This window comes from Aquarana catesbeiana, linkage group LG05, assembly GCF_042186555.1.
Source record: "Aquarana catesbeiana isolate 2022-GZ linkage group LG05, ASM4218655v1, whole genome shotgun sequence".
Classification (NCBI taxonomy): domain Eukaryota; kingdom Metazoa; phylum Chordata; class Amphibia; order Anura; family Ranidae; genus Aquarana; species Aquarana catesbeiana.
Genome location: NC_133328.1, coordinates 552,084,838 through 552,110,430, shown reverse-complemented (window position 1 = coordinate 552,110,430; position 25,593 = coordinate 552,084,838). Strand labels below are relative to the sequence as shown.

Genomic DNA, 25,593 nt, shown 5'->3' with positions numbered 1-25,593 from the left:
ATTAGTGCTGTGTGCACAGTGAGGGCCGTGTGCAATACATACAAAATACAATACAATTATATACAGAACTTACAAATTTCCATTACACTGTATATGGTGGCTGCTTACCTGGATTTGTTTCCCTGTCCATTCAGTTCTGAGTTTTACACAGCTATACTACATAGCACAACTCTGTTTGACAGAACAGGGGAACTGATTTTTCTCTACTGCAGTTAAAGTCTGCAGCCTCCTAGTGGCATACTGCTACTCTTTGTTCTATGGTGTCATCCATCTGGTTACTACAGCAATGGGTCCAATTATTGCTGTAGCAGAGTGCCCATTTACTAACCATGCTCAGTTGCAAGTGTAGACGCAACCCCTGCGTTTCTGGACATGCCCAGTGGGTATAAATTCTTCAGGTTCTCTCCCTTAGCAGCTTAGAGAGGCCACACCGCATGAGGATCTGCAACCTGGAGACCATCCCTCAACCGTCAGAACCGGGGTGTGGGCAGCCAGGCTGGAGCCTAATAACATACAGCTGTTCCCTTAAGACCCAACCACTGTGGAAATCACCTCCCTGATTGCTATCAGAGTATTTCAGTTCCAGTGGGATGCCCCCATCTCTTCCCATGTCCCTAGTCACTTTCCAATTGTAATACATCAGGCACATACAGACCACAGAATACCAGAGGAGCACTTCCTTAGGAGAGGGCTATGAGATTGTTTTGTCACACTGTAACCCCCAAATGTTAATTCAGATATCTGGCTGCCAGTGTGATAGTGTTCCAGGATGAGGAGACACCTTAAAAGGCCCCCGCAGCACAAAGGGACACTTCACATTAGTTGTAAATACCTCCCTTGTGATTTTTTATATTTGTTCTAATTTTAGGATTAAAGTCTAACCCACTAAAGACAATCCTGTGCATACAAGATGCGGGGAAAACAGAAGCTTTCTGGTTACATATATTTTACTATGATTATGTGAAACCCCCTTTCCTGGTCATGCTGTGAAACAGATCTGTGCCCCAATAGCGGCTGGTGCTCAATTTTCTTGGGAGGGGCAGCCCCCCCAAGCTTGATCGCCCCCCCCCCCCCGTTGGTCGCTAGCCAGGCCCCCCGCCAGCCCCGCACTTACCCCATCCAGGTCGCAGCTTCGGCGGCTTCCACCCATGTCTCCTCCCGAATCCCAGCGGTCGCCTCTCATCCCGGCCAATCAGGACTTAGGACTCATGGCCAATCGGGTCATAGAACCCACTTCCTGATTGGCCGGGAGGAGAAACAGGAAGACATTAGTGAATATTAATTTGCTAATGTCACACAACTGAGTGGGCTCCAGGCGCAGTGCTCTGTACCCTGAGCCCACCCTTTTTAAAGCCAATTAGAGCCTCAGGCTCTAATCACAGGCTTCGGAAAAAAACCAAAATACATTGGAATCCATGCGTCCAGCGCCATACATGTAGATTAGGGGATGGGCGCATGGATAAGGGGGGCAGCGCCCCTGCGCCCTGCATGAGCGGCTGCCGCTGCTGTGCCCCAGACTTGCAACTATCCACTGCAATATGCGAGAGGGTAGAGAGACAATCTACTAGGAGTTTATTTCAATTTTCCAGATTTATTTGTAATTTTGCCAAACAGTGAAAATTCCTTCTGGACAAGGTAATTAAATAAGCTCAACATAGAACAGATTGCTCATCCTAAAGCAGTTTCAATCAACACTTTAAATCAACATCAGCTATTTTTAACCCTCGTGCTGCTAGCATTAGTAAATAGTAAAAAGGTATATCATATTTACTTACTTTAAACTTCTTCAGTTGCTTCCTGGTTTCTGGCCTAGGCCAAAATGATGTCCCAGGAGTCTTAATTGGCATTTTTTTCCTTTCATCTGGAGGAGGGGCTTTCTCAGCTAAGCACACCCTCCTGAAGGCATGCCTGAGCTAAAGGCAGATAGATTCCAGGAAGTAATGTAATAATGCACACTGTAAGGACATGTAATACTGACATATAATCACACATAGATTGGACTTAATGGACTTGTGTCTTTTTTCAATCTCAACTACTATGTAACTATATAATGCTACATGAATCAATTGTCCTTACTTAAAATGGCCATGGCTGGAAATGCTAGGGGTGCTTTTTAAAGTGATTTCTCAACAAAAGAAAGCATGGAGGCATGGATGGATGGGGGTATTTGCTTTAAATAATAAAACTGAATTAAATAGCATACAGTGGGGCAAAAAAGTATTTAGTCAGCCACCAATTGTGCAAGTTCCCCCACTTAAAAAGATGAGAGAGGCCTGTAATTGTCATCATAGGTATACCTCAACTATGAGAGACAAAATGTGGAAACAAATCCAGACAATCACATTGTCTGATTTTTGAAAAAAATTATTTGCAAATTATGGTGGAAAATAAGTATTTGGTCACCTACAAACAAGCAAGATTTCTGGCTCTCACAGACCTGTATCTTCTTCTTTAAGAGGCTCCTCTGTCCTCCACTCATTACCTGTATTAATGGAACCTGTTTGAACTTGTTATCAGTATAAAAGACACCTGTCCACAACCTCAAACAGTCACACTCCAAACTCCACTATGGTGAAGACCAAAGCGCTGTCGAAGGACACCAGAAACAAAATTGTAAACCTGCACCAGGCTGGGAAGACTGAATCTGCAATAGGCAAGCAGCTTGGTGTGAAGAAATCGACTGTGGGAGTAATAATTAGAAAATGGAAGACATACAAGACCACTGATAATCTCCCTCGATATGGGGCTCCATGCAAGATCTCACCCCGTGGGGTCAAAATGATCACAAGAACGGTGAGCAAAAATCCCAGAACCACACGGTGGGACCTAGTGAATGACCTGCAGAGAGCTGGGACCAAAGTAACAAAGGCTACCATCAGTAACACATTACGCCACCAGGGACTCAGATCCTGCAGTGCCAGACATGTCCCCCTGCTTAAGCCAGTACATGTCCAGGCTCGTCTGAGGTTTGCTGGAGAGCATTTGAATGATCCAGAAGAGGATTGGGAGAACGTCATATGGTCAGATGAAACTGTTTGGTAGAAACACAACTCGTCATGTTTGGAGGAGAGAGAATGCTGAGTTGCAATCAAAGAGCACCATAGCTACTGTGAAGCATGGGGGTGGCAACATCATGCTTTGGGGCTGTTTCTCTACAAAGGGAACAGGACAACTGATCCATGTACATGAAAGAATTAATGGGGCCATGTATCGTGAGATTTTGAGTGCAAACCTCCTCCCATCAGCAAGGGCATTGAAGATGAAACCTGGCTGGGTCTTTAGGCATGACAATGATCCCAAACACACTGCCCGGGCAATGAAGGAGTGGCTTTGTAAGAAGCATTTCAAGGTCCTGGAGTGGCCTAGCCAGTCTCCAGATCTCAACCCCATAGAAAATCTTTGGAGGGAGTTGAAAGTCCGTGTTGCTCAGCGACAGCCCCAAAACATCATTGCTCTAGAGGAGATCTGCATGGAGGAATGGGCCAACATACCAGCAACAGTGTGTGACAACCTTGTGAAGACTTACAGAAAATGTTTGACCTCTGTCATTGATAACAAAGGATATATAACAAAGTATTGAGATGAACTTTTGATATTGACCAAATACTTATTTTCCACCATAATTTGCAAATAAATTATTTAAAAAATCAGACAATGTGATTGTCTGGATTTGTTTCCACATTTTGTCTCTCATAGTTGAGGTATACCTATGATGACAATTACAGGCCTCTCTCATCTTTTTAAATGGGAGAACTTGCACAATTGGTGGCTGACTAAATACTTTTTTGTCCCACTGTATTTTCAGTTTGTGGTGCTCAGATACAGTCATTCTAAATAAAAAAATAGAAAATAAATTAAAAAAGTTATACTTACCTGCTCCATGCAAAGGTTTTGCAGAGAGCATCCCTGATTCTCTTTTTTTGGGTCCCCCGCCAGAAGTCCTGGCTCCACCCCCCTTCCGAGTGCTCTTGCTCCTGACCCACGCTCTGTGCGTCCATTTACACATGGAGCGTGGCTCGACCCCGTTCCCGGTCTCTCCTCATTGGCTCACTGGCTGTGATTGACAGCAGCAGTCAATGTCTCCTGCTGCTGTGTGAGCCAATGAGAAGAGATAGACGCGGAAGAGCTGCTGCTCTCATGCACATTGCTGGATCGAGATGGGGCTCAAGTAAGTATGAGGGGCGGAGCCTTGAGCCTTTAGAATCACTTTAAATTCTGTTTAAGGGAGGTATATTTCTTGCATTTTGGAAAACTTTTGTTGGACATACAGTAGTCTGCAAAGGATCTATGTGCACAGAACAAAGCAAGGTCGTCCTGAATACCAGTCAGTGTGCATCACCAGCTCCCTCATCACCAGGAACTCAGCTGATTCCTGCACTGCACTAGCAGATAGATTGCTGGGTCTAACTCTTTACTTGCTATGCTCCGAGGATATCTAGATATCTCTCTGTGTCTATGCCCTGGGTAAATCAGATTCTTATATATGTATAGCGCTGGTAGATTTTTAATCTACCGCTGATAGGTAAATCTTGTGGGTTACTTGTTAGGTGAAGTTAGATTTGCCTCTGTTCCAGCTTGGCTGAGTTGCGTGTAGTTCCACACTACGCCGATGGGTGTGGTTGTCACCATTGGCTGGTGTTGGAAAGGCAACATGTTGAAGTGTATAGATGCTCCTCTGTCCCGGAGACAACTCGGTGGAGGTGGTCCTCCGAGTTGCGTTCTGGGAGAGGGTATTTATGGGAAAGACGCCATGTTTAGGGGATCGTTTTTCAGCCACCTGCTGGCCCTCTTTGCCGACAGGTATGTGTTAAGAGTACCACCTCGTGGTCCTCCGTTCCAGAGGCCCACATCGCTGCGGCATGTGGGTGGGCCCAGAAGCCTGTCTGGGGCCTACCACAGCAGCAGAGGAATGGTCCTGAGCTGTCTATCCTGAGTGAAGAAGCTGGACAGCCGAGGAGATCCCAGGGGAGGACCCGTCATGGAAGGATCATGCAGAGTGCTGGTCTGGAGAGGGGTCTGGTGACTCGGTTGGAGGACGTATCCCGAAGTAATCTTACTGTATAGTACTGCCGGGTTGGCTTAAAGGTTCAAGTACTGTGTCTGACATTCATTGCAAAGCAATACATCCTGTGGCAGAGGATCGTACGGGTTTTATTCCAAACAAGTCTGTGGCAGAGACTTTTGTTTGTGCTACGTACTGGCTGCTAGGCAAGTGAGAGAGGCCTATCCAGGCGGGCAAAGATTGAATCCCACAAGGGGAGTGCATTCAGCTACAAGTGTTCAATTCCAGAGAATGTTCTAAAGAATACTAAGGAAAGGTATTTGAGCTTTCCTGCAACTTTCCTTCTGCCTCTTTCCTGCTACTTCCTTTATTACTGGTTCATTAAAGCATTGGAAAATATACTCAAGTGTTTGGTGCTTATATCGTCCAGAGGTAAACTCAACGGGACCCTAGACCCGGTGCCGGTGAAACAGAGGTAGCGAGAGTGAAGCTAACAGCCCGCTTTAAACTAGCAGCTCCACCGAGAGTTAATGATACATATGTCTACAAGACTGATGAGAAATTAGCACTTCATTTCATCTCATTTCTGCTTTCCTGCAGCACCCCAGCATCAAACCGGAAACATTCAGGGCCGGTGTCAAGGGACTTGAGGCTTGTGTTGATTACATCAGTTTGAGATCTGATATCATTCATAATTCATAGATAAGGGAATTATACCTGCATTATACCTGCAGGTGACCTCCTTCTGACCTGCTTTTGACTCGCTTCAGTCGGGTTTTACATTCCCCTAGGCTCCCAACTGTCCCTGATTTCGAGGGACTGTCCCTGATTTGAAGCACTGTCCCTCTGTCCCTCTTTCTCCCTCATTCGTCCCTCATTTTGGTCTGATCTATATAGGTGTATATAAAATGCACTTTTTAAATTTTAGAAGCCAATATAAAGGAATAGTAGTGGTAAAAAAAAGCCCTTCTGGATTTATTGAACTTTTTTTTGTTAATTCTCCTTTAAGGAAGTGTGACGGGGGTGTGTCCTGTGCCTACATACGTTTGCTAGTAGGTGTCCCTCATTCCCATCTCAAAATGTTGGGAGGTATGGGCCTGTATGGGTCTGGAAAGACATTTTGAAGTGAAAAAAGCCCATCAATATAGGCCCTTAAAGTGGAAGAAAAGCCTAACTATAATTATTCTTAAAAGTGTTCCCCTCCCCCTCCTCCTACCTATCCTGTGTAAAAAAGATTACAGTCTGGTTACATGATTCTGCAGATCCACTCCCCTGTATAAGGGGGGGGGGCTCAACAACGGCTGTGAATTCCTGGAGCAGTGACATCATCCATAGGCTTCCATGGCTCAGCCATTGTTGGTGCTCCCTCCTCTCCCCTGCAGCCACCCCTCACAGACACAGGGGAGCCAGAGCTGTAGGATCACACGATTGGACCCGAGAGGATCAAAGGTAAGTACAGAGATCTTTTTTTATACAGGGTAGGCAGGATAGGTATGAGGAGGGGGAGGAACATTTTCAAGAGTAGTTATATATATTTCATCACTGATTTTCCTAGTGTCTTATCTATCTGGTTATTATGCTGTATAAGTTATAAGTTATGTAGAAATAACTTCCCCTAGGGCTGTGATTTAGAATTTTTTGCTCCAGTGAGGACATCTGGTGGACATTTTTGGCAATACATATTTAAAGTGGTAACTCCTGCAGTTCAGCAATTTATATGTATTACTGTGCTTAAAGCGGAGTACCGCCGAAAAAAAATAAATTAAAAGTCAGCAGCTACAAAAAGTGTAGCTGCTGACTTTTAATAATTAGACACTCACTTGTCCTACGGTCCAGCGATGTGGGCGTAAGAAGCCCCCCCCTCTCCCCCTCCTCTCCACTGCGCCAGCATTCTTACTGCGGGCGCCCGGCATGCGCGAGCCGCGGTGTGAATGGCCGGGCAATCTTCTGGGACCTGTGACATGTCCCAGAAGATTGCAGGGAGGGAGGGGGGGAGAAGTGAACTTCCTTCCGGCTCCGCGGTGCCCCGGGAGGAAGTGGGAGGTGGATGCCTCTAAAAAGAGGGTATCCCCCCCCCCCAAAAAAAATGACATGCCAAATGTGGCATGTCAGGAGGTCGCCATCACTTAAAGCAGAAGTTCGATTTTTGGGCTTTAAATCGTTTGTTACCCCAACATTTCACATTCCTGATATGTGCCTGCTGTACTTGTATGAGCAAGTATCCTGTTCTCTTTGTATTGCGTCCTATATGTGAAATCCCTGGTGGTGGTCATGCTAGTCCCCTTACCCTTCCATTAAAAACTGACCACACTAAGCAGGAGAGGACACTGTGGTCACTTCTTTAGCTATGCTGGGAACTCTCCTTCAATGATCAGACTTGTCCTGACACGCCCCCCTTGCACAGCCGTTCATTGGGAAGCTCAGTGTGCAGTTGCTTCTCCTCCCCCCAGCTCTTATGCAGCTGAGAACAGAGGGAATGTGATCACTTATAAAAAAAAAGGAAAAAAGGTATTTATAATGTTTTTTTTTATATCTATACAAAAATGTTTTGCCTTTCGCTTCTATTTTAAACTGAATGGGTTGTTTTACAAGGTGATCATTTACAATCACCTTGTAAAACAACCCATTCAGTTTAAAACTGAAGCGAAAGGCAAAAATTTTTGTATAGATATAAAAAAAACATTATAAATACCTTTGAGAACATGTTACAGGTTCCAACCCATTTGTTCTCACTGCTGCTGCCTCTCCCCGACCCGCCGCCTCTAATAACAGTGAGTTGGGGATCTTCTCCCCGAACTTGCTGTTGCATTAAAAAACAAAAAACAAAAAACACTGCCATGCGGGTCTCCAAGCACCCGGCCATGTCATTCAAGCACAGTTCTGTGAATGGGAGAACTACAACTACCAACAGCCTTTACAGCTGTTGGCTTGTAGTTCTCAATGAACTACCAGGGCGCTGTTAAGTGCTCTGGTAGTTTACAGTTTCTTCTTGTCATTTTGTAACTGCCTGTCTGTACAAGCAGACAGCTTTCACTGACAGTGTTCAGGAGACCTGCATTGGACCCACCATCTGCTAATTGCAGATGTAATGCTTTACAGGCTCCTAGTAAAAGAAATAATAAATGCATTTTTTTTTTTACCTTAAAAAGATGTGAATTTATAAATTTTTTTACGAAGATGAACTTATTCTTTAAGGTGGAACTTCACCTAAAAGCGGAAACTTCACCCAAAAGTTCTGCTGTAAGTCCCCCTTTTCATATTTGGCATGTCATTTTTTGGGGGGCGGGTACCTAGTTTTAACAGGTACCTGTTCCCACATTTTTGCTCGTATTGCTTAGGCGATCTGAGCAGAAGTTGTCCTTCCTCCCTCCCCACAATGATCTGGGACCTGTCATAGGTCCCAAAAGACTATGGGACCATTCACAAAGTGCAGCACGGGTCATGCATACGCAGTGGGCAGCCAGCTGTGAAGCCTAAAGCAGCATAACTGGCTGCCTGTAGTTAGGATGCCGGCACTGGGAACCTGAAGGCTAGTGAAGAACATGCCCAGGTGAGGACAGTGAGGGATCCCTGGACAGGTAAGTGTCCTTTTATACGCTGACCTTCTTTTTCTCTTCCAGTTTCTACTGACATCACTCTCCAGGCTGCTAGAAAGGGTCCAGGTGAAATGCACTTGGTATCACTCTGCCTGGGACAGGAGCCGGCATTACAGAGGAAGCATTGGCATGTGGCTCCTGGACCCTCCGCGGCTGCCTGTTTGGTGCCTGCTCCATGCACTCTGATGCTCCGGGATGGCAGGTCAGCAAACACAGATCGTGATCAATGGATTGCTGACCCGGGGGAAGGAAATGCACTTCCCATGTTTCAGGTTGAGGTCCACACATCAGAGGGCCCTGAGGGCCACTTGTGGCCTGCAAGTTACAGCTTGTGCACCCCTGCTATAGAGGGATATGCTTTTTTCATATTTCATGTCTGAACTCCTCAGCCACGTGCATACCTCCAACTTTTTGAGATGGGAATGAGGGACACCTATCAGCAAAAGTATGCAGGCATAGGACACACCCCCTACCACGCCCCCTTAAAGGAGAATTGTACAAAAAAACAAGATTGGTTAAACCCACAAGTGCTTTTTTACCACTACTATTCCTTTATTTTGGCGTTTGTCATGTATAACTGCTGCAATTTAGAAATCAGATGAAAGGTTTAGCACTGGGAAACACTTTTTGATGGATAAAAAGTGCATTTTATATACAACTATATAGATCAGACTAAAATGAGGGACATTGCTCCAAATCAGAGACAGTCCCTCAAAATCAGGGACAGTTGGGAGCTATGCATGTGCGTTAATGCAGAGGCCAGGGTGGGAGGGAATGTACTGAGGAAGGAGGGTCCGGTTGACCGTCATCATCATCAACTGCCAACATCAACACATTCCTGTACCTGTCTTTGATCGGGCAAAATCCACTGTCACTGTTGTGCCCCAGGGGGATTCTAATAGGGGGCTATAACCCACTTTATAAACACCCAAGATTGTTTCTATACACTACACTGATGATGACTTAAAGTGGAACTTCAGTCATTTTTTTCAACTTTCCATCTATTAAATCTTCTGCCCTTGTTGTTTTAACTTTGGATAGTAAAACATTTTTTTCTGCCAGTAAATACCTTATACAGCCCACTTCCTGTTTCTTGTCTGGTCATTAGCCTAGGCTTATGACATCATGCACAGCTCTCTCTCTCACTCTTGTGAGAGTTTGCCAGGAAGGGAGGGGGGTGAGTCATAAGAGGGCCAATGAGAGCTGCAGAGCTGGAGGTGTGCCTCTGTGTGTCTGTGTAAATCCAGGAAGGGAACAGGCAGCAGCTTCAGCTGCCCACAGTTAAAATGGATGCAGCCAGACTTAGTGGAGGGAGATTTCTTCAGAATATTTGGCAAGTACAGAATCACAGTATATATAAAATAACATACAAAGGGAAATACTAAAACAGGTAGTGCAGCGCTAAATAAATTCAAAATACAAAGCAGAAAATGTAGTAAAAAAAAAAAAAAGACAATCCGTGCAGCCTTCCGCAATGAACTATCACTAATAGCACGCAGGTGACTTCGTGGGAATATCAAAACCTCCACCAGAGTAGAAGATGGCCGCTCACCTCACTGTATGGACCTTTTGATTATAGAGGATCACATGCGCCTTCCCACTTGGGGTATCAAATGATGAAGCCAGCACACACATCCTAAACCGTCCACTCTTGAATGAAATGATCAGCACTGTCCGCTCCAGAGTCACATATGTCAAAGAAATAAAGGGCAATACATAGTACACTCTGCATATATAAAATGTAATAACAATGAAAAATAGATAAAACTCACAAGAATAGCACTTAGATCCTCTGACAAAGTCCTGTCCATAGGGGACATAACGCGTACGGATGGATGTGATGTCACCCGCAGCCATCGCTGATTGTCTGTTTACACGCTGTATCGCCTAGCACTTGGTCTAAGTGCTATTCTTGTGAGTTTTATCTATTTTTCATTGCTCTTAAATTTTATATATGCGGAGAGCATTATGTATTGCCCTTTATTTCTTTGACATACAGTGGGGCAAAAAAGTATTGAGTCAGCCACCAATTGTGCAAGTTCTCCCACATAAAAAAGATGAGAGAGGCCTGTAATTGTCATCATAGGTATACCTCAACTATGAGAGACAAAATGTGGAAACAAATCCAGACAATCACATTGTCTGATTTGTTAAAGAATTTATTTGGCCACCTACAAACAAGCAAGATTTCTGGCTCTCACAGACCTGTATCTTCTTCTTTAAGAGGCTCCTCTGTCCTCCACTCATTACCTGTATGAAATTGTTATCAGTATAAAAGACACCTGTCCACAACCTCAAACAGTCACACTCCAAACTCCACTATGGTGAAGACCAAAGAGCTGTCGAAGGACACCAGAAACAAAATTGTAGACCTGCACCAGGCTGGGAAGACTGAATCTGCAATAGGCAAGCAGCTTGGTGTGAAGAAATCAACTGTGGGAGCAATAACTAGAAAATGGAAGACATACAAGACCACTGATAATCTCCCTCGATCTGGGGCTCCATGCAAGATCTCACCCCGTGGGGTCAAAATGATCACAAGAACGGTGAGCAAAAATCCCAGAACCACACGGTGGGACCTAGTGAATGACCTACAGAGAGCTGGGACCAACGTAACAAAGGCTACCATCAGTAACACACTACGCCACCAGTGACTCAGATCCTGCAGTGCCAGACGTGTCCCCCTGCTTAAGCCAGTACATGTCCGGGCCCGTCTGAGGTTTGCTAGAGAGCATTTGGATGATCCAGAAGAGGATTGGGAGAACGTCATATGGTCAGATGAAACCAAAGTAGAACTGTTTGGTAGAAACACAACTCGTCGTGTTTGGAGGAGAGAGAATGAGTTGCAACCAAAGAACACCATACCCATAGCTCTCAACTGTCCCTGATTTGGAGGGACTGTCCCTGATTTGGAGCAATGTCCCTCTGTTCCTCATTACACCTCATTTGTCCCTCATTTTGATCTGATCTATATAGTTGTATAAAATGCACTTTTTATCTTTCAAAAAGTGTTTCACAGTGCTAAACCTTTCATCCAATTTCTAAATTGCAGCATTTGTACATTTTAAAAGCCAATATAAAGGAATAGTAGTGGTAAAAAAAAGTCCTTGTGGATTTAAGTAACCTTTTTTTTGTTGATTCTCCTTTAAGGGGGTGTGGCAGGGGGCATGTCCTATGCCTACATACATTTGTTAGTAGATGTCCCTCATTCCCATCTCAAAATGTTGGGAGGTATGCATACCTACTGTGAAGCATGGGGGTGGCAACATTTGTCCTGTTTATCATTATCATTAAATAAAAACAAAATCCCAAATTTTGGGTTGTCCCCAGAAAAATAATAGAGGGGAAATCTTCCAATGGGAACACTAGTTCTGGTGACCGGGGGGCCCCAAGGAATTCCCCTTAATTTTCAGGGATTTCCTCTCACTTCCTGTTTGGCTATGGGACAGGAAGTGAAGGGAAATCTCCCCAATGGCACACTGATGGGGCAAAAATTAAAAAATGACAGGGGTTATAATCCTCCCTTACTCTATCCAAAATAAAAAAAAAAGGTTTTGTCTATAGTTCTACTTTAAAGGCGTGTAACAGCTGTTATATTGTGCTGATCAGTAGCTGTCATATGGGAAGAGCTATATGATTCCAAATAATAGGATTTGTAGTATAAGTGAGACATGGACGAGAAAGGGAACAGTAGTAATAGAGGAGCAAAATATAACAAAGTATTTTATTGTATTTCAAAGTCCATCAGAAACAGCTGAGTGATGGCTGAGCTGGAGCAGAGTACAGGCTGCACACACAGGGGAGCGCACATGCAGACACCGGCCAGAAGTGGCAGTAATGAGCTCTCTACCTGACTGGAGCGCACCACGCTCTCGCCTTCTAGCTGGCTGAGCTTTATTAGCATATATGACGCCCACACACCAATCACATAACCCCTCATGTGACACGCCCCTTTAGGAAGTAGGCGCAATGGATGATGGGAGTTGTAGTGTCAGCTGGTCATAGGAAGTGACGTGTTGGTTTTCTATGAGGTTGCTTAGTGATGTGGGCGGAGGGAGGTGGGATGTGAAGTGACAGTGGAGGAATGGTACAGTGAAGAGTATACGGAGAAGAGGAAGGAGGAGAAGAGCGGCAGAGAACGTCTCATCTATCCCGGTAAGCTGTACACCGGGCGCTGTGTGTAGCGGGTATATAGAGAATACACAGGCGGCTGTCCTGTCACCATTCATCTCCTCACCCGACATACAGCTCTATGGGACAGAGTGTGTGGTGAGGTCACAGCCCGATCACTGTACAGGAAATGATCTCTATTACCTCAGCGCTGAGATCTGATATTATTATTATTATTACAGGTGATAGATGACAATACTGTACATTCACATCACACTCTGCACCCAAAGAGCTTACAATCGAAGGCCCCTGTGTCACATACAAGGACTATAGACAGGAGACTATTATCCCACAAGTATGTGTCTGGAGTGTGGGAGGAAATCAGAGGACCTGGAGGAATCCCACACAGGAGAACATACACACTCCATGCAGACATAGTCCTGTCTGAGATCTGATCATAGGACAGGCAGACACAGCAATTCAAGTAGAATTATAGGCAAACCTTTTTTTTCATGTTGGATGGAGCAAGGCAGGGTTATAACCACTGTCAGATTTTTTTTTTTCCCACCATCTATGTCCTATTGCAGAAATTTCCCCTTCACTTCCTGTCCCATAGCCAAACGGGAAGTGAGATGAAATCTCTGCAAATTAGGGGAATCTCTTTGGGGACCCCCAGGTCACCAGAACTAGTGTCCCCATTGGAAGATTTCCCCCCTTATTACTTTTCTGGGGACAACCCAAAATTTGGGAATTTCTTTTACTTTCACATTCAATGATCCTGATAAACAGGACAAATAGAGAGGGGGAATCTCCAGCCTCTTAACTACATAAGGACCCGGCCTATTTTTCAAACTTGTTGTTTACAATTTAAAATCGTATTTTTTTTATTTTTTTGCTAGAAAATTACTTAGAACCCCAAAACATATATATATATATATTAATTGGGGAAAAAAAAAAAAAGGGGGGTAGAGGGAATTAGTGGGACTTTATATGAGGTATAGGGGTGCCGTTCAGGTCCCCCCCTCCATCCCGGTTGAATGAAGAATAATAAGAAAATAAAAAAAGGTAGCGGGACTTTACATATAGACATTCGGGAGCGGGAATAAAATTAATAATTTTTAATGGAATCAAATGATTATAGAGTTTCTGTATTCGAATAATTCAATGCATGATGCTATATATAAAATCATTCGTACAACTACTACAATTCATTGAAACCAGAAAAGATATACATACATACATACATGTTCCAACAAGGAATCAATACATAATACATAATGTAAAAACATTTAGAGCATGGTTACATGATTAATTGGAAAAGTTGAAGACCAAAAAGAAAAGGGAGGGTTGCAGATCATAGGGGGCAAAGAACAAATTATTATGGAACGGCCTGGTAGAATGCATCAATATGTACACTAGGTTGTTATTGGCTCTACGCGTTTCAAGGTATTTGACCTATCATCAGGAGCAAGGAACCATAGTGATAATCTAAAAATTGAAGGAAAAAATATTTAATTAAAAGTATAAAGGGAAAAAGAAAAAAAAAAAACAAAAAAAAACAAAAGGAAAAAATGGAGAAAAAATAAAGAAAGAAAAACTCAGAACAGGCAGGAAGGGTCCTCCCTGATGGACCCGAACCGCCTGTGCACTTACATGTATGGTCCACACAGTGGCGGTGCGGCCATAAAAACGCACAGGCCAAGCCAATCATGCCATGCACAGGAGCTGAGGGGACATGTAGCAACGGGCAAGACACAGGAACGGACGACGTCCCGCAGGAGTGTCGTTGTAGATGATGGTGAAACAAAGGGACCAAATCTGTAGGGGAAAGAAAATGAAGTGGCTGTGAAGTGGATGTGGGGCAAAGTGAAGGAAATGGGTGGAGAGGGAGGAGATGTGGAACAAGGGAAGGAATGAAGGGGGTTAAAAAAGGGTTAGTGTGATTAGAAAGAAGGTTGAGAACATGAGAGAGGTAGATGGAATGGGAATAGGAAAATGAAAAGGGGGAAAAAAAAGGAGAAGGTAAGATAGGCGGGGTGATGCAAGAGGGGCAAGATAAGGAACAGAATGGAGAAGGAAGGGCAAGAGAAAAAGAAAGAGCAGAAGTGAGAAGGAGGAAAAGGAAAAATGCAAGGATAAGAAAGTAATGAAGGGAAAGTGGAACACGGTTTGAAAGTCAAGAATGATGAAGGAGAAAATGTGTACCTGATAAACAAAGTGTGCAGCCAAAAATGCATTGATGCATAGGTGATAGGTAGGAAGGTGGAAACAAGTGTGTACCAAACGAGGTGCGGAATCCAAGCGGGAATGGGGTCCATAGCCGTCAAGCCCCCGCAGTCATGCCCCCAACGTCAGACGCTGGCCCACAGATGGGGAGAGAAGGGGAGGACGCCGACAGCCCAGGAACCAAGCCAGTGATGGCTCCACCGGCGGCGGCGGCAGCCAAACCACCCCCCAATGGGCCAGGAGATAGTGATCACTCGGACGGCACGCCGCGCTATAAGGCGCCAGCGTGTCTGGCCGGGATGTGTGACGTCGACGCGCAGTGAGCACAACCCCGCCCACCCTCCGTCACAACAGGGTGGAGGGGGGGTCCGCAGTGCGCGTCGCAGCTCCCGAACAAGACCGAGAGGCAGGCCCGGCAGACCAGCAGACGCATGCACCACTGCGTGCATGTAAGAAGAAACGAGATAAAAAGTAAATACAAAAAATTAGAAATGAAGCTAAAATTGAAAATCAAAAAAGGGAATGAGAAAGGACAATAACTAAGATTATCAATCCAATACTAATTTTTATTTGTTTTGATAATCTTAGTTATTGTCCTTTCTCATTCCCTTTTTTGATTTTCAATTTTAGCTTCATTTCTAATTTTTTGTATTTACTTTTTATCTCGTTTCTTCTTACATGCACGCAGTGGTGCATGCGTCTGCTGGTCTGCCGGGCCTGCCTCTCGGTCTTGTTCGGGAGCTGCGACGCGCACTGCGGACCCCCCCTCCACCCTGTTGTGACGGAGGGTGGGCGGGGTTGTGCTCACTGCGCGTCGACGTCACACATCCCGGCCAGACACGCTGGCGCCTTATAGCGCGGCGTGCCGTCCGAGTGATCACTATCTCCTGGCCCATTGGGGGGTGGTTTGGCTGCCGCCGCCGCCGGTGGAGCCATCACTGGCTTGGTTCCTGGGCTGTCGGCGTCCTCCCCTTCTCTCCCCATCTGTGGGCCAGCGTCTGACGTTGGGGGCATGACTGCGGGGGCTTGACGGCTATGGACCCCATTCCCGCTTGGATTCCGCACCTCGTTTGGTACACACTTGTTTCCACCTTCCTACCTATCACCTATGCATCAATGCATTTTTGGCTGCACACTTTGTTTATCAGGTACACATTTTCTCCTTCATCATTCTTGACTTTCAAACCGTGTTCCACTTTCCCTTCATTACTTTCTTATCCTTGCATTTTTCCTTTTCCTCCTTCTCACTTCTGCTCTTTCTTTTTCTCTTGCCCTTCCTTCTCCATTCTGTTCCTTATCTTGCCCCTCTTGCATCACCCCGCCTATCTTACCTTCTCCTTTTTTTTCCCCTTTTCATTTTCCTATTCCCATTCCATCTACCTCTCTCATGTTCTCAACCTTCTTTCTAATCACACTAACCCTTTTTTAACCCCCTTCATTCCTTCCCTTGTTCCACATCTCCTCCCTCTCCACCCATTTCCTTCACTTTGCCCCACATCCACTTCACAGCCACTTCATTTTCTTTCCCCTACAGATTTGGTCCCTTTTTTTCACCATCATCTACAACGACACTCCTGCGGGACGTCGTCCATTCCTGTGTCTTGCCCGTTGCTACATGTCCCCTCAGCTCCCGTGCATGGCATGATTGGCTTGGCCTGTGCGTTTTCATGGCCGCACCGCCACTGTGTGGACCATACATGTAAGTGCACAGGCGGTTCGGGTCCATCAGGGAGGACCCTTCCTGCCTGTTCTGAGTTTTTCTTTCTTTATTTTTTCTCCATTTTTTCCTTTTGTTTTTTTTTTTTTTTTTTTTTTTTTTTTTTCTTTTTCCCTTTATACTTTTAATTAAATATTTTTTCCTTCAATTTTTAGATTATCACTATGGTTCCTTGCTCCTGATGATAGGTCAAATACCTTGAAACGCGTAGAGCCAATAACAACCTAGTGTACATATTGATGCATTCTACCAGGCCGTTCCATAATAATTTGTTCTTTGCCCCCTATGATTTGCAACCCTCCCTTTTCTTTTTGGTCTTCAACTTTTCCAATTAATCATGTAACCATGCTCTAAATGTTTTTACATTATGTATTATGTATTGATTCCTTGTTGGAACATGTATGTATGTATGTATATCTTTTCTGGTTTCAATGAATTGTAATAGTTGTACGAATGATTTTATATATATAGCATCATGCATTGAATTATTCGAATACAGAAACTCTATAATCATTTGATTCCATTAAAAATTATTAATTTTATTCCCGCTCCCGAGTGTCTATATGTAAAGTCCCGCTACCTTTTTTTATTTTCTTATTATTCTTTATATATATATATATATATATATATATATATATATATATATATATATATATATATATATATATATATATATAAAACACCTTACAGAATAAAATGGTAGTCGTTGCAATGCATTGTCACACCGTATTTGCACAGCGATCATATAAACACAATTTCGTGTGGAAAAAATACACATTTTGAATTAAAAAAATTAGAAAAACTGTGAAGTTAGCCCAATTTTTTTTCCTATATTGTGAAAGATAATGTTACACCGAGTAAATTGATACCCAATATGGCACGCTTCAAAATTGCACCCGCTTGTGGAATGGCGACAAACTTTGGTACTTAAAAAATCTCCATAGGCGACGTTTAAAAATGTCTACAGGTTACCAGTTTTAGGTTACAGAGGAGATCTAGTTGTAGAATTATTGCTCTCGCTCTAACGATCGTAGCGATACCTCACGTGTGGTTTGAACACCGTTTAGATATGTGGGCACGACTTGTGTATGCCTGCAAGCATGGAGGGACAGGGCGCTTTAAATTTTTGTTTTTTTCTTATTTATTTTACTTTTTATCTTTACGTTTTACACTGTCTTAAAAAAAAAAAAAAAGTGTCACTTTAATTCCTATTACAAGGAATGTAAAGATCCCTTGTAATAGAAATAAGCATGACAGGTCCCCTTTAATGTGAGATCTGGGGTTAAAAAGACCTCAGATCTAACATTTAGACTTAAAAGCAATAAGATAAAGTTTTTTTAAATTTCCTGCCTCTCAGGGGAGAGAATCGGCTCATCTCCACTGCTACCTACTGATCTGGTAAGCGTCAGCAACAACCGGAATGTGGCAGGAAGTGGGGGGGGGGGGGGTACTAAATACTAAAACCCATTCCTCCCGGGCGGTTTGCAGTGCGATTCCAATGTTAATTGTAGGTTATGAGATTAGAAATTGCACCTAAACTGGACTGAAATCGCACAGGACTCTTTTTCAAATTGCACTGTGAACAGGCTGTAAAAACTGATGTCTCTGCAAGTGAAAGCTATGTGGGTTTTCCCATCGGTTTTCATGCAAATATGGTGAGAACAAGTCCTAAAAACACTGTCACATGACACCAACAATAGGTATTGGTATCAGTGAGTACTTGAGAAAAAGTATCGGTACTCGGTCTTAAAAACTGGTATTGGTGCACCCCTGATAATGATACCCTAATAGCAGTGTTTGTCACATTTTAGACTGGAGTGTATTGAGATTTTCCAAACTTTAAAGGGAGCCAGGACTGAAAATAGTTGGGAAGTGTTGCTCTATAGGATCCTCCATATACAGGCGGATCTTCACACTTGTACTGTACTTGGCCCTCCCTTTTAGACTGTAAGCTCTAACGAGCAGGGCCCTCTGATTCCTACTGTATTCAATTGTATTGTGGTTGTTCTGTCTGCCCTCCTGTTGTAAAGCACTGCGTAAACTGTTGGCCCTATATAAGTCCTCAATAATAATGTTTGTATGCAGACTGAGATCCCTAATTTTATTTTAATATTAAAAAATATATTTTATAACCCTCTTGCATTGTATTGTAATTGTTCTGTTGGTTCTATACAACTCCTGAAGAAGAATAATAATAATGTCTCATTTGCTGGGTACCTGGGCAGGGTGGTTTTGCTGTGTTTGGCATGGAAGGTGCGAGGTGGTGAATGAATACATATTGTTTGCATATGCCAGAGTATGATTTTTTTTTTTTTTGGATTGAAAATTTACTATTTGTCCAGGGAAGGGTTTTTATTAGACCTTTGACTAATAAATTTGTACTACATTTATATTCTGTGTTTATTAGTAATACACATATTTTATATTTTGAGCATTACAGAACCTCACCTGCTTCTGTTATGTATATATTGGGATAGGCCATTCTAGTTCAATTACCGTATATACTCGAGTGTAAGCCGAGTTTTTCAGCACATTTTTTTTGTGCTGGAAATGCCCCCCTCGGCTTATACTCGAGTCAAGCACTTTTCTGCAGCACAGAATGACATTTTCTGAACCGACTTAGGGCCCTGTATCTCGGAGCCACTTGGTGCTATGAACCCCAAATTTGGTGTGCAGACACAGTGGAACTAGCACTACAACATATCCAATTGGGGTTCCTAGCACTAAGTGGCCCCGAGATACGGGGCCCCAAATTCGGTTCGGAAAATGTCATTCTCTGCAGAAAAGTGCTTGACATTTTCCGAACAGATCTTGGGGCCCCGTATCTCAGGGCCACTTGGTGTTAGGAACCCCAGCTGGTATATGTTGTAGTGCTAGTTCCACTAGGTTTGCACACCAAATTTGGGGTTCCTAGCACCAAGTGGCCCCGAGATACAGGGCCCCAAATTCGGTCAACTGTGTCTATCTGCAGCAATCTCATTTCGGGACCCTTTGGGTCCAGAGACCCCAAATTTTAGCTGCAGCTAGGGGGCATCTAGGAACCCTTAACTACGGAGTTTGGAGTTCGGGGGACCTATGGCTGCAAATGGGCACAGTGAGGCATGCAAATGGGCATTGTTGACCCTCTTTTCCACTTGCAGTAGCTGCGCATTTCTCACCCTAGGCTTATACTCGAGTCAATAAGTTTTCCCAGTTTTTTGTGGTAAAATTAGGTGCCTCGGCTTATACTAGAGTATATACGGTACTAAAATCTTTAAAGTGAACTTTGGCATTCTGTGAAGGGCCAACCAACAGGTTCATGTTACAGCCCTTCTCCCCAATGGCACTCTCCTTTCCTATACTCAGCACTGGGAGCAAAGAGGATGCTGTCCTGTATAGTCTGCAAGCTATTCCAGTTCTAGTGAACCTGTTGGTATTGGGTCACTTTGTACGATAACACATACCTGTAATAGAAGAGGCAATACATTTACATTTCTAGCAGCCCCTTTGCTGATATACCGCCTCTCTTCTAAATGTATTTGAGTGGCCGGATGGTTCCCTTATCCCCCCGTAAACCCCCCACCCCCGGTATGCAGTGGTTCCTGCTGCCAGCTTGCATCCTGTAATCACAACTAATTTGGTGGGAGAAACCATAGTGTACAAAGGGTTAGCAGGTATTCTACATACCCAAAGGTATGCAATACTTGTATTACAGGTATGCTTGACCATAAAAGGTGACACTGTGCTAAGTGCACTGCAAGACATAGCATGTAAGTGTGCTTAGTAAACAGCTCTTGTCTATTAATACTTTATTGTTGGGTTTTACATTGAGAAAAGACTACATTTCTTGTTGTTTATTCAACTCAGGTAGACATGGCAGACCTGGGGCAGGAGTGTCTGGATTTTGCTGTTCAAGTAGCCAAGAAAGCCGGTGCAGTATGTATCTCTACAATACCTTCTCTCCATATATGTCAAAATTAGCAGCAACATTTTCCTTTCCTTTTGAATATTACATGAAATGTGAAAGAGCTTTCTAAATTAAGTACTGTGTGTGTGTGTGTGTGTGTGTGTGTGTGTGTGTGTGTGTGTGTGTGTGTGTGTGTGTGTGTTAACACACACACACACACACACACACACACACTGTATGTGAATAGATAGATATCTATCTCATGACACTGATAGAGATTACGCTCATTAAAAGCTCTTTTATTAATCCTTGCTTCCTTCCAATTCTTACTGATGGGGCCCTCTTCTTGCAGGTTGGGTACCAGGGCTTTAGAGTCTTTGTTGTAATCTTTGTTCATAGTCCAGGCACAGGTGCACTTTAAGTCTGTAATGCCTCTTGCATAGATAAATCGTAGTGCCTCTCAGTTTACTAGTAGTAGTAATGTACTAGTCTTTGCCATGGGTGAATAGGTGACCTTAGTGTATGCTCTGTCTTGGCAGGTGGTATGTGCAGCACTGAAGGAGGAGGTGTCAGTGATGGTGAAGAGCTCCCCAGCAGACCTGGTGACGGCCACTGACCAGAAGGTGGAAGAGATGATTATTTCATCCATCAAGAAGAAATATCCAACTCACAGGCAAGGCTGCAATAACCTATACACCTCGCTGAATGTCATTTGGATATTTGTGTTGTTCCAAAGAATGCTGTGTACGTAGGCTGACCAATCTCATCACACACATCTAATTTTGTGTCCCCCCCCCCCTCTGTTTCAGCTTTATTGGTGAGGAGTCTGTAGCAGCAGGTCAGAAAAGCATACTGACCGATAACCCAACGTGGATTATTGACCCCATTGATGGTACCACTAACTTTGTACACAGGTAGTTTTTTTTTTTTTATTTCAACAATGACTTCCAGAAAGGAATGTTTCTGTGGCATAAAATGTATCTACATATGTGATTTTTGATATGTCTGGTCAAAATCTGTTACATCAATGTGGTTTTTAATCCGTGAAACAGCAATTTTATTATCGTAGTTGTACAACTGAAGAATGCAAAACTGAATTTGCTACCAATCTAGTCACAAAATGTAGCAATTCTGTTACTCCGACCGCCAGGTAACTGCACAATGTTTTCTACATTTTGTTCCTGCATGTGACTGCTTCTCCTCCAGATAGTGTAGTTAGGCCCTTTTCACACGCCCGGTTTGTTGCAACCTCCAGGTTCCTGCGGCAAGAATCTGTGTCCAGGTTTGGACATCTATCCTGGAACCGCAGCTAATTGCTCTGTGTGCAGCTACATGTCATTGTCAGCCCGCCATTAGTTTAAATAGGCTGATCGGTCAATGCTGATTGCATAACTCGGTCATTCCTTTAGTAAGAATCCGCAAACCAGCCGTGTGAACACATGATGGTCTTGTTGCCCCTAAAAAATAGTAGTAGTTCTCTGTAGCAGAAGTTGACATATCTCTACAGCAGCTCATGTCTCCTGTCTTTTCTCTACTGAAGGTCTGGAGCCTCCATCATAATCGTCAGCATTTAAGACTTTTTTGTGGCGTTTTTATATTTCTCACCCCTCCGTAGTGCGCTGTGGTTTCATCTTCCCCTCTACATTACATTACATTACTACAGAACACAGTAGTGACATTGGGGTCAGCAGATGGAACCAAATTGTGTGGCAGGGGATCAGAAATCTGACACATTCGGAAGTGTTGAGTGCTCAAATTTTTGACAAAAGCTGTAGCTGTTAATGGAGAGAAGATCAGAGATCGGAGCTATCGACCCCCAAAATAACGCAAAGTAAGAAAAATATAATTAGAGGTTTCAGTAGCTCCTCGTCTTAGAACATTTTTCTCAAAGTGTCTTTCAGGACAGCACCTGGAGAGAGCGTAGCTCCACCCGACTTGCCAGGAAACACTGCTAATAATTCCTTTTAAGGCAGCCCCCTTCCACCATGGCCTCAGTTGTAGTGTTTCCTCCGTCATGGTGGAAGCGCTGCAAGGAACTGTGGGTGGGCTGTGCTTTCTCCAGGCAGAGGTCCTGTGTGTGGGTGCATGGCTCATCTTAAAATTTTCTTTTTTTTTCCATATTGGACCTTGCGGTCTTCTGGGCCATCCCAGCATTCCCCAGACGGGTGGGGGATGCTCCTAAGCTCCCCCACTCGGGAAGAGCTCGGGAGAGTCTACCCTCTTCCTGGAGCATAGAGCCAGGGATTTCCGGGTCTCCGTTTGGTTCCGGGTCTGGATGGCGGGTGATGTCATTTCTAGGAGGGGCGGAACTTCTGGCCGGGCACGCGGCTTCCGGTTCCGGCCTGTGGAACACAGGAAGGTGGGGAGCTGGCCCTGGCTGGCGTATACTTCTGGTCCTCACAGCGGCAGGGAGTTTAAAAAAAATAAAACTGACAGCAGAGCGGCTACTCCTGCTGCAGTATGGAGTCGCCGGAGCCACAAATGCCAGCCCAGCCCAGGTAAGCTGGTGCAGAGGGCCCAGAGCCTTTTTTATTTTTTACCTTGGGGCCTTTCTTTTTCCCTCCACCTTCCCCTGGTGACTGTAGTTTGGGGAAGGGGGAGCCTGTTCCATGTCCCTTCGGTTACCTCTTGAGGGGACATGGTTTGGATGGTCTCCCCCCCCCCCCCCCCTCCCTTTTTTTTTTTTTTTTTTTTTTTTTGGTGGGGGGTGGTGGGGGATAATGCTTTGGTCCTAATGGGCTGCTTTTCTGTTCTTAATTACAGAGGGCATGGGAAAAAAACTAAGCATACCCCTACCTCTTCTAAGAAAAGGTGCCCTTCCTGTAAAGCATCCCTTAAAGAGAGCTGGACCAAGACCCTGTGCAAGGACTGCATAGCGGACCTAGTGAAACATGAGCAGGGAAAAGTAAAACAGCCACAGAGCTCAGAGCTTTTAGTCTCCTTACAGAAGGAACTTACAGATACTTTCCAATCATTCCGCTCCTTTTTTGGACAAACACCCGGCACTCCAATCAGGGAGTCAAGCCAGACCTTCCAGTCCTCTGCCATCCACTTCCAGGGAGGACAGTGATACAGAAGAGGAAGCCGCAAGCAAGGCTAGTTCACCCAAAGCCTTAGGGGATGAGGATAAGGAGGTGTTGGAAAAAAGAGCATCTAGATATGTTATCTTTAGAGGAAGTGGATGACTTGATTAAGACCATTCATACCACTCTTAGCATCCAGGAAGATGAAGTTGCTCTTTCCCTGCATGATAAGATGTTTGAGGGCTTTGGAGAAACTAAACAGAGTTTTTCCAGTACACAAAGTCCTCTCAGAGGCTGTCAGGCGAGAATGGAAGGAACCAGAAAGGGCTCAGTTTTTCTCAAAATCTCTTAAGCATAGGTTTCCTTTTGAGGAAGACTAAGCGCATGTATGGAACAAAAGGCCGAAGTTAGACGCAGCATTTTTCCAGGTTTCTCGCAATACTGACTTGACATTTGAGGACATGGGCAATTCTCAAGGATGCCATGGATAAACTTGCCGATTCCCTTCTAAAAAAAAAAAAGCATGGGTCTCGTCTATAGCGAATCTTAAACCGACCGTGGCTTCAACCATGGTTTCCAGAAACTTGGAGCACTGGCTAGAGCAGTTGAAGCAGCACATCGAGGGAGGTACCTCCCGAGAGGATCCGTTGGATACCATCCCAGTACTGTCGAAGGCAGTCGGATATTTAGCGGATGCCTCAGCGGAATCAATCAGAATGATGGCTAGGACTTCAGCCCTGGTAAACTCAGCTCGAAGGGCGCTCTGGTTAAAAACTTGGTCCGGTGACTCAGCTTCTAAAGTGAAGCTCTGTGGTCTCTACTTTTTGGCCCAGGCTTTTCCAGCAAAGAAGAAGACTCCTTTTAATCAAAAATAATTTTTGTCCTCTTCAGCAAACCCAGGCCCCCAAGGAAACCGAATATAAGAAGCCCTGGGGTACACAGAGGGGTAGAGGTGGAGCAGCTGTTCTGTTCAGACATCCTGAACAGCCAGCTAAAAGCCAGTGACGATGGTCCTGCTGTGGGAGGGAGACTTCTAGCCTTTTTCCCTCAGTGGCGGGCAGTAACCTCCAGTCTGTTTGTCCTGAATGTCATCACCCTGGAGTACAGTCTGGAGTTTTCAGAGAGACCTCCAAACCGCTTCTTTGTGAACCAGATCCCAAGAGCACAGGACAAGGCCCTAGCCCTGATAATCCCTTTTAGAAAAGCTGAGGCATCAGGGAATAATTATTCCAGTACCTCAGGAGGAGGAAGGTATAGGGTTTTATTTTCACATTTTTCTAATTAAAAAAAAACTCTCGGGAAAATTTTGCTTAATTTTGTACCTGAAGCTCCTGAATCGGTCCATTTGTTACAAAGAGTTCTGAATGGATACAATCTACTCCATAAGGAAACTACTTATGGGAGGGTGTTTTATGGCTTCCATCGACCTCAGGGATGCTTACCTGCACATTCCAATAGCGGTAGCAACCCAGAAATTCTTGTGTCTGGTAATCAGCTCGGAGGGCAGCCCATCTGCAGTTCAAAGCCCTGCCTTTTGGTCTATCCTTGGCTCTGAGGATCTTCACCAAGGTCATGGCGGAAGCCTTGGCGCCTCTGAGGATCCAGGGAATCTTGATAGTTCCATACCTGGACGATCTGCTTTTATGCGGCAGCTCAAAAGGTCAGCTGCTGGTGAATCTGAACAGAACAAAATACCACTTGCAAGACCTAGGTTGGATCCTGAATGAGGAGAAGTCAAACTTAGTCCCTTCTCAGGTGATAACATTTTTGTGGTACAGCATCAACTCTGTCCAACAAAGAATCTTCTTGCCGGAAGAGAAAAAGGAAAAGATCCTGGGGGGCAATAAAACAGATCCAGACAAGCTCGCCAGTAACAGTGCGGTTGGATCTTCTAACATCTTCCATTCCAGCTGTTCAATGGGCCGTCTTCACTCAAGGGATCTGCAGCAAGTGATTCTCCAAAATTGGAGGCACAAAAAATCCTTGGAAAAGAGGTTTGTGGTTCTGGCGCAAGTGAGGAGAAAGTTAAGGTG

The 25,593-nt window shown here is 44.4% G+C and overlaps 1 protein-coding gene across 2 annotated transcripts in view; it reads left to right on the top strand.

Annotated features, from left to right (window-relative positions):
- The first annotated feature begins 12,597 nt into the window (after positions 1 to 12,597).
- The window catches only part of IMPA1 (inositol monophosphatase 1), a 29,250-nt gene continuing 16,254 nt past the window's right edge, over positions 12,598 to 25,593 (top strand). The window contains exons 1-4 of one of the 2 annotated variants that reach the window (XM_073631872.1): positions 12,598 to 12,753; positions 20,498 to 20,566; positions 21,077 to 21,210; positions 21,347 to 21,451. In XM_073631872.1, the coding sequence (XP_073487973.1) occupies positions 20,504 to 20,566; positions 21,077 to 21,210; positions 21,347 to 21,451 (302 nt within the window). In that variant the 5' untranslated portion in view covers positions 12,598 to 12,753; positions 20,498 to 20,503. The remainder of the gene's footprint in view (positions 12,754 to 20,497; positions 20,567 to 21,076; positions 21,211 to 21,346; positions 21,452 to 25,593) is intronic. The other variant, XM_073631873.1, reaches the window with a different exon arrangement.